Raw genomic sequence first — 15,560 nt, 5'->3', positions numbered from 1 at the left:
CGCGACCTATCCTAGACTAATGTGACAACGCAGACGACCTTTCCTCCGAACGTACGCTATAACGCTGCCGTGTTAAACAAGACAGCAGTTGGCAAGAACGGCCCATGGTCCCCTTGGTTCCCTATTACTCCGCGTTCACATTTCTGTTTCATTCTATCAAACAAGTCATAGCCGTCAAAATTCCCGCATTTATAATATCCTGTAGTCGTCCTGGGATCAGCTTTTTGATTAAGTGGCAATAAAAGCTTCAATGTCTGCTAAACGAGGAACAGTGTGTGACAACCGTGAATGTGGGCATAGCTTTACTGCTAACATAAGTCGTATCCGGCCGCCGCGGTGGCTCAGTGGTTATGGTGCTCGGCTGCTGACCCGAAAGACGCGGGTTCGATCCCGGCCGCGGCGGCTGGAATTTCTTTGGAGGAGAAATTCTAGAGGCCCGTGTACTGTGCAATGTCAGTGCACGTTAAAGAACCCCAGGTGAACGAAATTTCCGGAGCCCTCCACTACGGCGTCTCTCATAGCCTGAGTCGCTTTGGGAGGTTAAACCCCATAAACCATAAACCATAAACCAACCATAAGTCATACCCTACCATAGTAAGAGCCAGATATATGCAGTCGAAAACGATGTCTGCGTTCAAAGGGGAGCGATTATTTCACGCCTACCAGGCAACACCGAGCGATGCGACCCGCTGGGAGATTTTGTTAAGCGGGAAACAGCTGGCAGAGAGGAAGGCGCCGGTTTGCAAGCGTAGAGGTATTCGCTTTGAAACAGCCTTGGATACAAGAAATGCTTATCGGCAGGAGCCAGGCGCCAAGTTATCAGCCATGCTTTCGAGCAAGGGATCGCAACATATCCTTCCCGACTGAATCCTGTGCACGCGTCTTGCCAGGCCATAAAAAAAAAACGACGAAGCAATAAGAATTCCAAGTTCTGCAGGTCGGGTCTGAAATCGAATCGTTTGCCATTCTTCCATGAGTTCCACGCTGCAGACTGAGCCGATCGGCAGCATCGATTTTGAAAGATCAGATTCTGCTGGCTTGAAAAATGTGATGAGAGAAAAAAAAAAAAAGAGCTTCGCGCCAAAAGAGAGAAAAATACAATGCCTTCAAATAAAGGAGTTTTTGGCAGCATTGCCGGTTCGTATGATCGGTTTTCAACCGATCCGAAAGGCACCAAATCCGCCTATTTCACAGGTTCGTTCTGCGCATGCGCTCTTCTCCTTCTCTGCCCTCTCCTGTACTCTACTGGTTGATAACTGGAAACACGTGTGTGCTCGCCACTGTACGAATTTTTTACGCAGCTTAAGACGAGACTAAGGACGAGCAGCAAGGTTAGGCGTACGGTTAGGATTATTCTACAGTAGGACATCTTGGTGAGCTATAGATATTTCATTTCTGCAGGATAATAAAACTGGGCGAAGTAAACGGGGACAAAGCGAGACACAGGTACAGACACACAAAGAAATGAACGGCGGCGCAACAAGGACACTTAACAAGAGAGGGGACACCACATGCGCACACTACTGGGTAGTGTGCGCATGTGGTGTCCCCTCTCTTGTTAAGTGTCCTTGTTGCGCCGCCGTTCATTTCATCATGCACCAACTCGCCCCTCAGGCCATTCTTCTGAAGGACAGACACACAACTGCGTACACACAATTTTTCGGTTGAAGGAAAGCAAAAATACACACGCACAAAAGTGCATTGAGAGTAGAAGCACATTGGTAGCAAAGTGGTAACCAAATACTGAACTAGATAGGGACATGCTGCCTCGTGTATATACGGAGACCGGTAGCGACGAATAGGAGACTAAAATAAACTAGTTATCTCACAGGGTATACTTTATTTCGTTTTTTTTTCTGTTATTGCCATAATTACACCGCAGAATACTAGTGCAATCTTCTTTATGCCCATTGTACCCTCCCACCGCATAGAGAGAACCGCTGGCAAGAGATATTCAGCAAGACTTCGACTTCGAACTACACCGCATATTTCACTCGGTTCGGGAGGAATACATGATGTAATTTGCAATGCACAGCACTTACATGCATCATGCTGCAGGCTCGACTGGTTTCTTTAGTTTGGTTTTTGGAGGTTTAACGTCTCAAAGCGACTCGGGATATGAGGGACGCCGTAGTGAAGGGCTCCGGAAATTCCGACCACTTGTGGTTCTTTAACGTGCACTGACATCGCACAGTGCACGGGCTTCTAGAATTTCGCCTCCATCGAAATTCGATCACCGTGGCCGGGATCGAACCCACGTCTTTCTGGTCAGCAGCCGAGCACCACAACCACTGAGCCACCGCGGTGGTGGTTCGACTTGTCGCGCTCACTGAACCGTGCCATATATATTTTTTTTTTCAAGTTTTTCACAAGTAAAATCACCGCCCCTCTCTCTCCTTTGGTGCAGGGATTGCTCTTGGCAGCGGCGCCATGACGTGGTCGACCCCGGCATGAGCGACGTCCGACAGCGGGAACCGACTTTCCTATGGGCGGGAGAGGCGGCTGGTCGCGGAAAGGTGGGCACCGTCCGGTGGCTCTGCTATCGCTGTGCCTGAGTGTGTGATGTTTTGGGGTCGCGACTGCGTACAGTATAAATAAATTTGTACCCGAGCTGGTATAACTGAATAAAAACCCTCCTTACTACGTGTTATTAGTCATGCTCACGAAGCGATAACGGCAACTAACCTGTATCAGGTACAGCTTTCACTTGGAATTTGAGTTCATTTCCTGTAAAATCCTTGAGAAAAGACCATGGTAGAGATTAAGAAATTAAGTCACTGGCAGGCCATTCGACTTGGCTTGGAAACCCATAACAGCATGAAAAAGGTTGTACTGTAGCCTTGCTACAAACAGTCGTTGCGACAGGCTTACCTGTCTAAATAGAGAAAACAAAATGTTAACGAATGACCTACAGAATATGGTTCTATGAGGGCCAAATGTCTCCGATTGATTTGGATCTGAGGCTCACAAAAAAGAAAAGACTAAGCTAGATAATGACTTGTTCCCAAAAAGATCAAGAAGATCCTAATTAGACCAGTCAAATGAGGCAAATGCCCAAGGATTTCCGCACCGGAAGTACTTCTAAAATGTGGTAATAGCAATATCTCCTGTGAGAGCAATCCGTCAGGCTGCCTTCTTTTTTCTGAAGAAATTAAATAAAGTAGCATTTCTAGTTTCTCAACCCCCGACCAAACTGTGTTGTTGAAAGGAATGCATCGATTCAGAGAGACTAAGGTACCAATGTGGATTCAAGAATTCTTATTTGAAAACATAAAAGGTATATTCAGTGGTGAAGTGAAAAAAAAAAGAACAGTTTAGTTCAGTCATATTTCTTGTGTTTAAACTCGTTTCGATAGCACATAGATCGCCATATTGGCTCTAATGAAGGCAATTACCAAAACGAATTGGGGTTTTGTATTTGATGAAAGCAGTCCACATGCTGCGCGGTAGATTAGCTTTGAAATAAATGAATTGTGAGCAGTCATTTTGCGAAACGAAACAACGGTGAGTTCAGAGATATCGTTTTTTGCATATTCACCCTTTTGCAAAATTTTTAAGCATCAGTGAAATTTCGTTTACTTGTGGCATAGGACTGGACACATGCGCATGCTTTCTTAGCTTATTTTAGATATTTCACAGTACGGTATAGAATAAAAATAATTATTCTTAAAGTTTCTTTCGTTGTACGAAAGACTGTTGCTGCTTCCAAGCAGAGAAACATTCGCTTAATATCTAATGATTTTAGTTACCACGCTGCTCAGAGCAGCACATTACTACGGAACAGAAATGCGTGCTTTCCTTAAATAATCAAAATTGTAAACAAGAAAAAATGTATTTGTCCTCCAGAAGGCTTCAATGGAATGTAAGTGGTGGTGGTCAGGACTCCCCTATTCGGGCCAGCAGGGAAATTTTCCTGAAGGAGCTGCATTGCGTCATGTTGCAGGCGGTATTACTGTGCTCAGGTGGGTGGCTCTTGTCGGAAAAACGCAAAAGGCCCGGCTCATATTTCTTGAAAATGTTGAAAAGCTTCCTCTTATTGCTTACCCCAGTGTCAAAATGCAGCAACAATTACCACACACCATCCACTCCTCTTTTCTCCCACCTCCACACCCCGTCCTCTGAACTCACCAAGCTAAAGACCGCATTATACAGAGACAGAAATAGACCACACGTCAAACAGTCATACCAGATGGCGTCTCGTTAGTTGGCGGGTGACGCGAGTTTTTTATTACAACATATCGTGACATCGAAGATGACTTCATTTTCTAAGGGGAAGATTCCTCACCCAGTTTTCTCTTACAAATGCAGACTCCTTCACTAAGACTAGTTGTCAAACTAAAGGCGCCAAAAACCACACACACACACACACAAGACAAGAAAACGGGACAGAGCGCCTTTTTACCCAGATACATATATACACTTAGCCAGCGCGTGCGCAAGGAGCAAAACTACATATCAATGAGATAACGAACGCTCTAAAAACTTTTTTTCCGCCTGATACATTGCTCTGTATCAGGCGCTCTGTCCCGTCTTCTGCAACAGGCGCTCTGTCCCGTTTTCTTGTCTTGTGTGTGTGTGTGGTTTTTGGCGCCTTTATGTTTGACAATGAATCGCCAACTAGCCCAGCAAGAAGTTCTCTTAGACTAAGACTAGTTGTTTAGCCTGATTATCAGGAGGCTTGTTATTCCGGGTCCTTACAGTGAGAAATGGGGACGTCGAGGAAGACACTGTATTCAGCTTGCTGTGAACCGATAAATGTTTATCCTGTGAGTATAATCTACGCCAGCATTTTACTTTTGATGCACTGAACCTGGAACAAACGCATGGGGGGGCTTTAAATTCACCGATGTAAAGCACCTCATCGCCCTCATAACCTCTGTATGGCGGTCCACAGAACATTAAAAACGCAGTCCCGACTTCCCGTTCACCCATTCCGTAGCAGCCACGTATTGTTTCAGCTACCCATTTACCGTACCCCTGCCAGTGAAGAAATTTTTTGCTGTGTCATTCAAAAGGGGTACACTATAGCGGTAAATATCGTAGGTCCATGACCAGAGTCATGTCGGCGTCCACCGGCTAAACGCATAACGAGGTCTTCCCAGAACGCAGATTTGTCGACGCCATGACCAAAACCCTAGCGAGGACATCCCGAGAGGGCGCTTTTGAAGAGTGCAGGCGTTGTGTGCAGGTGAGCGACCAGTGCCTGTGGGCGGCATGCAAGGCTATGACCACGGGCCTTGTGCTCATCGTGATCGGTGCCTCGATGGCCACCGTGGGCTTCTACTCGGACCACCTGTCCACCGTCGAAGAGCGACGAGGCAACAGCACGGTGCGGGTCAAGAACGAGCATCGTGACCGGCACCTGGACAGCCTCACCTACCTGGGGCCCCTGGTCATGGGTCTCGGAGGCTTCATCATCGTCGCCACCTGCGTCATGACGTTCGAGGCGCGCGACACTTCGTCCTCGTCCGCCAAGCTCGTCTCTGCCTGGTTCAAGAGGAGCAGGTGCGTACTCCCTCTGGGCGGCGTACTCCCTCTGGGCGGACATTGTCACGGGCGCGGGCTGATGCATCCCGCTGCTTCCGAAGGGAACTGCGCTGCCCAATAATTGTACTGAAACAAGAGATCCAGTAATAAATATAGAGTTACCGTATTTTCGCTCTTATAACCCATCCCTTCATATAACCAGCACCTCCAATTTCGACATCCACGATAGGGAAAAAATTATCGCCGCGTAAAACCCACCCTGAAGGAAGTACGACTAAGCACTTTCATAACTGCACAGACAGTGATCGTTTTGCGTCTAAAGTTTCTTTTTTTCTAGAAGTTGGCTGTAACGCTCGACTCATCGCATTAAAATATCACTATCACTGATGTGTTCCAAGACATCTGCTGTAAAATATGTCTGCTCCATCCAGGCTGTTAATAACTGCGCGTTTACTGAAGTACTTGCACATCATGTCAGACAGGAATGACAGCAAGGCGGTGTCTGGCCTTCGAACACATCTGTCGGTGTAAGCACGCAAACTTCTCTGGCGATGCATTTACCGTACAGCTGCTTCGTTCGTGCCTTGGACGGCTGCTTGAGCCTGACGTCTAATGGTTGGAGCACGGAAGTCATGCCGCCAGCGGTGATGACGGGCTCTTTACATTTTGCCACGACGCAAGCTTTCACACATCCGTACAATGACCCCACCCTTACAAAGATTACGATGCTGAGGAGATTCAAAAGCTTTTGAGCAGATGTAATTAGGGCCAAACATAGTTCTATCAGGAAGGCTGAGTGATAGAGGTGGGTCGGCACTTCTGTAGTCAGTGCCGGATGGCTTTTCTATGGTCACGCAGGCCTTTTCTCTCCCCTGATACGTATCGTGCTCCGACCGCTTGGCGCAGGTCGTACGTGGCCCCGCGACCCGAGATCAGCTGCCAGGGAACCAGCGTGAGCGACGTCTCCTGGGAGCGCTTTCTGCCTGGCACCCGCCACAACTCGACCGTGACGGAGGCGGACCGGTCTGCCGTCACCAGCGCACTCATCAGCTTCAGCAAGAACCTGCAGAGCAGCTTCGAGTCGGGACGGCTGCCCGGCCCCGGCGTTGCAGGGGCCGCGACGTCGGGCGGAGGCGCCGGAGCTGAAGGGTCCGCCACGGGCAGCCCGCGAGACAGGCTGCACCGGTGCCAATCGGACCCGAACGTCGTCGGGCTCGGTGTGGCGGGAGGCTCGCCCACATTCCGCGAAGCGGCCACGCCGACTTCGCCGCTCAGAAAACGAGAGGAGGCCGAGCGCGAGTGTTTCCTCAAGCCGCCGGCTAATCCGCAGCTCCTGAGGCCTCGGCCGTTCAACGTGTCTCCGCACGACTACCGAAAAGTCGTGTCCGTGGACTGCGCCTCGCCTCCGGTGCTGGAAGCGCCCACAGCTCTCGGGGACAGCCATCCGGCTCAGTCCACGTCCTCGCACGGCTCGATGGCCATGGACGTCTACCTTCCCGAAGGCTCGGTCACGCTCAAGGTCAAGACGAAGAAGCACCAGCGCGACGTCTCCCCTACTGCCGCTACTGTGGCCACCGGCGGGGGCGCCACAGTCGCCGGAGGAAGTAGGAAAGGCCGCAGGTCATCGGGTGCTTCGAGCAGGAAACTGTCCAGGGGTGAGGTGGAATCCGGTGACAGCTACTGTTCCACCGAGTCGGACACGTCGCCTAGGAAGTCTCGAACGTCCACGCCGCGGAAGTCGGACGCACATTCGCTGCGTCGAACGTCGACGAGTGCTTCGACGAGCCCCCGCCAAAGCCAGAGCGACGTGGCGAGAAGTTCCGTCCTGACGGCGACCAAGTCGGCGACTATGAAGCGGCACCCGTTCATGAGGCAGAAGGCGCTTGACTCTCACCACGCCGATTGCTGAATTGCCGATTGCCCGCACACTCTGTCGCGGTGGTGGGGGGCGCAGGCACGAAAGATTTCATGAACTGTTCGCCGCTTGCTTGCTTTCTGATCGAGAGCGGAGACGTCATCCTGCAATTTTTATTCGACAACTGTGGTTTCTAGCGTATTTCTCGCTTAATTTACCCTGCAGTGTTGATACCGCAATGCCGACTCTGCCCGAAACTGTGAGGGGGCTAAAGACAAGGAAGCGATGCCGTCATTCTTGCTTCGAACGCTTTACAAGAGCTGTGCTTATATTAGCAATTCGTAATCTGGCATGATAGGTGTGGTCAGTCCTTTTTAAATTTCCAAAAACAAGCACAAACCTATTAAAAATGTTTAACGAACAAGACGAGGTTGCTGACTGATCAGATAACCAATTAGCGAAATCGTAATACTGGTGCTAGTGCTCTGAAGAGGCTCGCCGACAGCATCTTCAATTGAACTATTGCGATTTCTCTCTTGAGCGTCATCACTGATTCATCATAAATGTGTTCCAAGTCGTCGTGGTCAGCTCTGATTGTCATGTCTTAACTAAATCATGAGCGCTAAATTACTGACATTGAGATCTGAAGCTCTTGAGACGCCATTATAATAACAGTACCACTTTTCCCTGCAAAAATAATGTAAAGTCATTCAGCACGATCTCTGCTCTGGATTAGAGAGCATACAAGCGGTCAATTTCTGCTTTAGCTTGTCTCAGTAAGAACGTGCAGCACTGCAAAAGCAGAGCACGTTTCAGCTATAGTCATGTTCAAAATTCGTGGAGCTGCTCGCATGTGTGTGTGACTGCAGTGAAAAAGAAAATCCCTGCATTACCTCTGCAGCGGTACCGCTGATACTCTAGTGATTAGCACTGTGGAAGAAACGGAGAAAAATTATAATGAGAACGTCGGTAGTGAAAAAAAATGACTTGGAACGGGATGTTTCGGTTGAATTGCGAATCCCCTGTTTGCAATAATACTGGTATCCGTCGAACTTTATAAGCGGATGCACAGAGATGTTGAACCAATTTTTCTTGCGTGGATGGACTCATTGGAAGGGCATTTACAAGCTACAGGTAGCGCCAATCTGAAAAATAACACAGGGACGCGTGGTCTCCGCGTGTCGCGAAGCGCTCCCTCGAAACTTGGCGCGAATGGACAGCACCAGGCGCATGCGCGGAAAGAGCAGCCAGCCGTGCTTGATACGCATGTGCCTTTGCTGCCGATTCGCGCCGAGTCTCGGCGGCAGTACTTCGCGAAGCGCAGAGGCCATGCACTTCCGTGTTCCCTTTCATATTTCAGCTGCCTGTACAGTTAAGCCCGCAAGCCTATATGCTCTGAGCGTTTGCCCCCTTTCACCTCTTCCCTACGGCACGGTTCAGATGTCAACCCAGAGTGAGGAACTCTGCTGCTGCGTCTTTCCTTTCCTCCTCCTGCTCCTCATTCTCCACACACCAATGGGTAGTAACTACCTGTGTATTGGCCCGTAGTATTGGAACGTACCAAACACCAGTAAAGCGGGGTGCTTAACCTTCGGGGTGTTTGTATCTAAAACGGTTTTCGCTTTAAACCGCAGCCTGCGCCTCTGTACAGCCTGGTAACGCGATCTGCCAGTGTATACGGGTGCCAAACACGTACAATGCAAGCAGCTTTGCCAATTTTGTCCTTCGATCAGCTGGCGTCAGCTCTGCCTCTTAGAATGTCAGTTTGTTTTATCGAGAAACGTATGGTGCGAATGGACGCATGTGTAGTGAAAAGGGACGTCATACTGTGTATCCCAGACATTCGTGTCTTAAACGCACCATATGAGCAAATAGCAAAGCGTCTGCAGCGCATTTCTGCCGACTGGACCGCAGTGCCAAGTTTGTGTGGTGGTGATAGCGTGCTGCCCTTGGAAACCAACGCGTCAGACTTGAGAGGGGAGCCGTACCCCTGGCGACGACGACAGCGCCACCACCGTGAACTGAAACGCGAGGAAAGTGAGGTGCGTGTTGGACAGTGTCGATGTACTTTGCCCCCTTTACGGACACTTTCGACTTTGCCACTGTGCGAACGTCGGAAGTGATTGCCGGTGCTCCTGTTCCCAAAGCGGTCGGTTCGTTACTGAGACCAGAGGCGCCCACTCAGGGTCCGCAGGTTTCCCTATCTTTCAATCAAACCAATCAAACAGTGTCTTTCGTTTTGCATGATACCAGCTAGGGCGTGTTTTAGATGATGGCTTATTGAGGCGCTGACAATGCACAGTACTGTTAACGTTGATATTGGTCTGGAGTGTGGGTGTTATATCCTACTCATGCATTCCAGCGACGTCGAGCTTGTCAGTCCACGAATATCAGATACGCACATTATGGGCTGGTGCTCACAGTTTTTGATAGCCGCGTTTATAAGTTTTGAGCATTTTGGAACGCTCGCCTCGATTGTTTTAACATGTATCGTACCTCCAAAAAAAAATTTTATTACCGTAGTTCCCATAATAGCACCACAAACAGCGAATGAGTTATTTTATTTGGCACAGCATTATATTTGAATCTGGCGAGGTATTCGGGTTCTTCAACCTATGAAAATACACTGTAGACCGTGAAATTTATTCCTAGCCACAGTTTATTTCGCTGAAACAGAAAGCCAACTCCTGCTTTAGTGATGTGTTTGGAGAGGCCACAAAGCTTTTTTATGAGTAGTATTTGGATAAGAACGCTAGGTCTTTAAAAGCTTTTCGTAATGACAAGCTTAACCTTATGAAAAATAATTAATTTCGAATGCAGTGGCAGCATATCGAGAATATTCATATTCCAAGAACTTAACATATTTGGACTGCCATGCATCAACGAATGCAATAATCGAAATAAAACACTTTCTTTCAAACTATAAGTTACAGCATACAAACTAGCACAAAATAAAGTTAGAATCTTAATGTCATGAAAGCCATTTAGGTAGTCGTATTGCAGGAATACTTATTTGAAAAATTGAACTGAGTGATATGGATTCACTGATTAATCTAGACCAGACCAAGAGAATCTGAAAGGTCAGGTACAGTATAAGCTCGATAAGAAACGTCGCAGATTCGTACCTTGTGATCTGTTCACATCTTTTAAGTAGCTGCAGAAACACAACTTAGCAAAGTGTCTGCGATATTTTTAATCCAGAGTTTAACTTACAATCTTCGCACATCTAACACTGTACCATCCTGAAGGCTCATCCCATGCCCTTCATTTAGGGTTAGAATGCTCAAAGTTCCTTTATATAAAATGTGCTATATGACTGGCGAGATCTCCCACATGTATTCGTTGGTTACTGCTATGAACTCAGTTAAGCGTTGTAACAAATATTTCACGGTGCCACAACATTTTCCGATACTCGGAATTTTGTTCAATTGGGGGGGTTAAAACATTTTTTTTCCTCTGTATGAGGAGGCTTTTGGGGTACTTCAGTTAAGCTACAGGGTATCCAGTTTGCAGTATGTAGGGGCAAGTAAGGGTGCTGTCTTTCAAACAAAGAATTGTACAAATAATTCACAGGTCATGTTCAGATACTTTCGTTATCTAAATTAAAGCACAACTTACTTTCATACACCTACTGATCATATCCATCTTGTAAGTTATAGAGGTGTCATGGCGTCTGTATAGTACAATAGGTGCTACACAGGCCTTATATCATGTCGAAACATACAGCACTTCTTGTCACATCCACTAATAAGTATTCCACTCAATGTGCCTATCGATCTTTCGTTATTGATGAATGCCTGGAAGCTCTGTAGAAGCTGAGTGGAGAGAAATTGCAAAATGCACAGCCTTGCGTACACTCCTCATGCCATGCCTCAGTTTAAGTCAGGCAAGCACACTTCCTAAGTCGACACAGTGTAAACCTCTTGTGAAACCCTCAGCTGCCAATGCTCAGTGCCAGCGCGACGGTAAAAATGCGACTCAGTCGGAGAGGTTTCGCTTTGGTTTACAGAATTTACATTAATATAGAAGAGAAATTGGTTAAGAATGAACAGAAACCTAAAACCCTATGAGTAATTTTTGCCAGATATCTATTACAGTAAATTTACTTTACAACGCCAGAAACAATGTATCACCCTCAGTATTTTCCCTTCTTTCATGTACACTACCAGCATATTTTGTTTTCCTTGTTGTTTCCGAATTATACTGCAATAAGGCAGGAACACAGGTATCTCCCACAACGATCCATATGTTTATGAATTCTCGCAGTGTTACCACATCTACTCTTGAACAGAGTTTGCATCTTAGTTCGAAAGCGACTTTTTGGTAAATGTTCTTCCTCTCATGACAACCCCAAATTAATGTTTGTCATATCGGTGTTTTTCGTCCTCAGTGTTCTCTGTAAAACAGATAGCAACCCAACTTTCCATGCAGCAAGCCGTCTAATTACTACTGCTGCACGACGATTGGTAAGGCAGATTGATCGGTAGTAAAGACGAAGCATTTTGACAGGAAAGAAAGCTGAGGTGTTGTACGCAAACTAAACGTGATATTTCAAAGAAAACTACGCGAAACATCTTCTATGTGTGCAAGCTGCTTGAGACAATTAATAATGTGCCGAATGTCTAGAAAAATCGAATATTCATGTATAATAGCAACGTACTGAAAGATGCGGTAACTCCCGACTATGTGTGTGTGACTTTGAACAAGTGACCCAACCATACAGTGTGCTTTATGCTTCGGTCCTTGTATGTTGGTTCGCTACTTGTTGAGCCTGGTAATGGTGGTTAGGTCGGAAGTGACGTAGCGGAAGTGGCATGTGATTAACGCGTTCTAGTCGCCTTTCCTCACAGCAAGAACTTTTTGCCTCACAGCACATAGAGTTGTTCGTATTTTTCCCTTATGTCACGTAATCCAGAAGAACTCCGACATAACTATTTGCCAGCCTTTCTGATGGTGATATTACACGTGTTTTCAGCGCACAGCCTCAACCCGTAGCAATACACTTGCGCAAAGCGCTCTTGCCTTCCTCACAAGTACATGCCCTCCACCAAGTGTTCTACACCCTCACATGTTTTAGAACCTGCTGTGATCTCTAGAGAAATGACACGAAAATCGTGATGATGTTTTTAGCTCAGATGCGTTTTAAAACGCTGCGAAGGTGCACGATTTGAAGTAGGTTGTGTCGAATTAACATAGTGGTCATCCTTCTTTCACTGTTCGGAAAAAACAAGCGTCTCGTTGTGAAAATTGACAAAACAGAGTACCATATGACAGTTAGACGATGTTGTGAGATTCATATTTTTGGACGATTTGGTTCGCAATGTTGATGGAGGTACGATGTTACAGAGAACAAAGTGTCACGGCCACCATGGCATACAAAATGGCATGCAAGACAACAGAATTTAAGACGACGTCCCATTGCATTATGCTGACTGTCACGAGCCGAAGCTATGAGCAGCCTTGAATGACGTCGTTTTCAATTCGCCTACTCTTCGCTGAGTCTTAGATTTCGCAGCCCCTGGCTGAGCACTATAACAATCGTAAGACGAGATAATTAGGTGCCGAGGTTTCCGCGTGGTTTAACAAGCACAACAGGTGATTGACTATCCCTGATAACCATAGCCTCACAAAGTGGCAAAAATGAAAATGAAGCAAAGTGACATATGACAGGCAATTCCAAAGACTGGCTCTCCACAAAACTTCCCCAAAAGCTAATTTTACTGAAGAGTATTGGTACTTTTTTAAAGCAGAAACTCTGGGTACCTTAAAAAGAAAAACATTGGTTTGTTGTATGGCCAAGTGAATTTTGGCGTTCGAACCAGTTTATTATAGGGCAGAAAAGTGTAATTCTGAAAGCCGTTAACAAATTCTGATAGCAAATTAAGACGAGGCCATGACAACCAGCAGCATGCATGTGCAACCGGGAATGACTTTAAATTTGGTGGACGTTCAAAAAGGAATTGGTCATGTCAGTCTTAATTTGCAAAAGACGGCTGGAGAAGCAAAAATAGAAACTACAGCGTGCGTTTAAACATAATTCCGAACCAGTCGCGTCCACGACCAGTTTGGGTAAGCGTCGAAACATTGGTTTCATACGTGGGCGGCGATATGTTGCGACAAAGTGCAAATATAATCTCTAGGAATTACACGTTGGTGAGACGGCTCAATAATCTTTATTGTCTCTCGTGGGGCACAGGCTTACGACATTCGCCCACTTTGATCACGCGTATGCAATGAGTTCATAAAAAGTTCGACGTTATGAAAATCTCGCATGACGCATATCATTTGGTCAGAAGAATTGATACAAAGACTTTGTGTCATCAGGACATCCTCACTACCCACACTATGTCAAACAACCACTTATCAATCATAAAGCACAAGTGTTCATTTTTTTTATCCTGCACCCACCGCATTGTTGTCAACGCACATACTGTTATTCGTGTATTCGGTAACAGCCTTTTACGCTTCATCAACCGAATCCGTCGCACCATGTAAGATTCTGAGTGCAGAAATACATGTCCGATGTTTTTGCGTTACACCGATTGTCTTTCCTTCTGAACAGTTCTCTCTTTCTTGCACATCGCTTGGGATTGGACATCTATTGCACAACACTGTTGCGTGTGCGCAGAGCTACTCGCCTTCCAGCTGTTGTCCCAGTCAAGAAAGCATCTGAGAAGGCTTCGCCGCTTTACCCTCCTTATGAAAGCTCCAAACAAAGGTCGATCCACACAACACGGGTATGGGAATGAGGGGCTCGTTATAAATATGACAGAAGCCAACAGCCACAGAAACCACACACACGGGTATGGATGATATGGCTACAATGGCACAATGTCAGACATGAAAAGGTAAGAGTGATAAAGCTTTTTGGTGTTTTATAGTGAAGCTTTTAGTGCGGCACTTCAGGCGTGAGTGATGGTGATGGCGAAGCACACTAAGCGAGAAGGACGGAGTTCAATTGAACATGACGCAACGGTCACACGACATAGCAAGTGCAGGTGGAGTCTCTTCGCTTATTCACAAACTACTAAAGCAACAACAACATCGCTTGTGATGCGTATTACTGAGGAAGCATAATAGAAGAGTTTTTTTTTTTTTTTACTCAGAATCTCATCGCGTTATCCTAGAGTGCTGACGCGATGGAGAGTTCTGCTACGACAGAAGCACAACTACGAATAAAAGAAGACGATAACGTCTGAAACTCCGGAAAGTCTTTTCCTGGTACAGCGAACATTAAGAAAGAAAGAAAAAATACGTCCTGTATGCTCAGGAGAAAAGCTTCAGTTTAGTATTTGCTTAAAGAATCACGATGGAGAAGTGTCGTGTGAAGTTACATAAACACCCACAGATATGTTGTGTTAAGGACGTAAAAGCTACGAGTGCGATCGTTTTCTTTGTCATTCTTTGTGTTTCGGTCAGTGCAATTCATCGTTCCCGCTAATAAGTAAATAAACTTTGAGGTTTATTTACACCCGTGACGCAAAGCGCTGCGCTGTCTCGGAAAGCGCCGACTGGAAAGCGAGCGCAGGCGATTAAAACCCCTGAATAGTAGCGACATCTAAACCCTGCTTTCTCTCCGACTCAGCTCGGCGAATGTGGCAGTTTCTTGAGTCGGGCTAGGTAAAGCAGTCATCCCAAAGCTCGCTGCATTCGAGCGCATTGCACGGCGCACAAGAATGGATTGTTGATTGCAGTAAGGGCATGCCATGGTAGAATCGAAATGTTTTAGTCTTGAAACTGCACTCAGCCAAGTTCTTTATCGAAGCATGTCCCAACGCGATTGCTGTTTCAAGATTTATGTACAGACATGAACAAAAGCTGAGAGACCACAGCTCCGGAGCCAGAAGTGGCTGCTAGGCACTGCTACCTCGGGAAGCATTATTATCATCATCATCATCACTATCAGCTTGACTATGCCCACTGCAGGGCAAAGGTCTCTCCTATGTCCGTCTAATTTACCTTGTTATTTCCCAACTGCGGCCTCCGTATCACCGCAAACTTGTTAATCCCATCCGCCCACCTAACTTTCTGCCGGCCCCTGCTACGCTTGCCTTCTCTTGAAATCCACTTGAAAATCGCGCATCGCAAAGTGTCCGGGACATGCCCTGCCGTGTAGTTGCTTAAGCCATGTTTAACATTCTCGTACAAAATTTTGAAATTTAAGAAAATGTAAGACACTTTTATGGAAACATTCAAGGCAATGGTCCACTTTGCTCAT

The 15,560-nt window shown here is 46.6% G+C and overlaps 1 protein-coding gene across 3 annotated transcripts in view; it reads left to right on the top strand.

Annotated features, from left to right (window-relative positions):
- LOC149335095 (uncharacterized) overlaps window positions 1-13,878 on the top strand; it is a 49,273-nt gene extending 35,395 nt beyond the window's left edge. For 2 of the 3 annotated variants that reach the window (XM_089551780.1, XM_089551779.1), the window contains exons 2-4: window positions 2,408-2,516; window positions 5,189-5,505; window positions 6,394-13,878. In XM_089551780.1, coding sequence (XP_089407906.1) covers window positions 2,451-2,516; window positions 5,189-5,505; window positions 6,394-7,396 — 1,386 coding nt within the window. In that variant the 5' untranslated portion in view covers window positions 2,408-2,450 and the 3' untranslated portion in view covers window positions 7,397-13,878. Of the gene's footprint in view, window positions 1-2,407; window positions 2,517-5,175; window positions 5,506-6,393 lie in introns of those variants that run through there. The other variant, XM_089551781.1, reaches the window with a different exon arrangement.
- The last annotated feature ends 1,682 nt before the right edge of the window (window positions 13,879-15,560 follow it).

This window comes from Amblyomma mixtum, chromosome 7 (genome assembly GCF_055824585.1).
Source record: "Amblyomma mixtum isolate Tamu chromosome 7, ASM5582458v1, whole genome shotgun sequence".
NCBI classification, from domain to species: Eukaryota; Metazoa; Arthropoda; class Arachnida; order Ixodida; family Ixodidae; genus Amblyomma; species Amblyomma mixtum.
The sequence above is the reverse complement of the archived record's forward strand: the minus strand, read 5'-3'. Positions and strand labels throughout refer to the sequence as shown.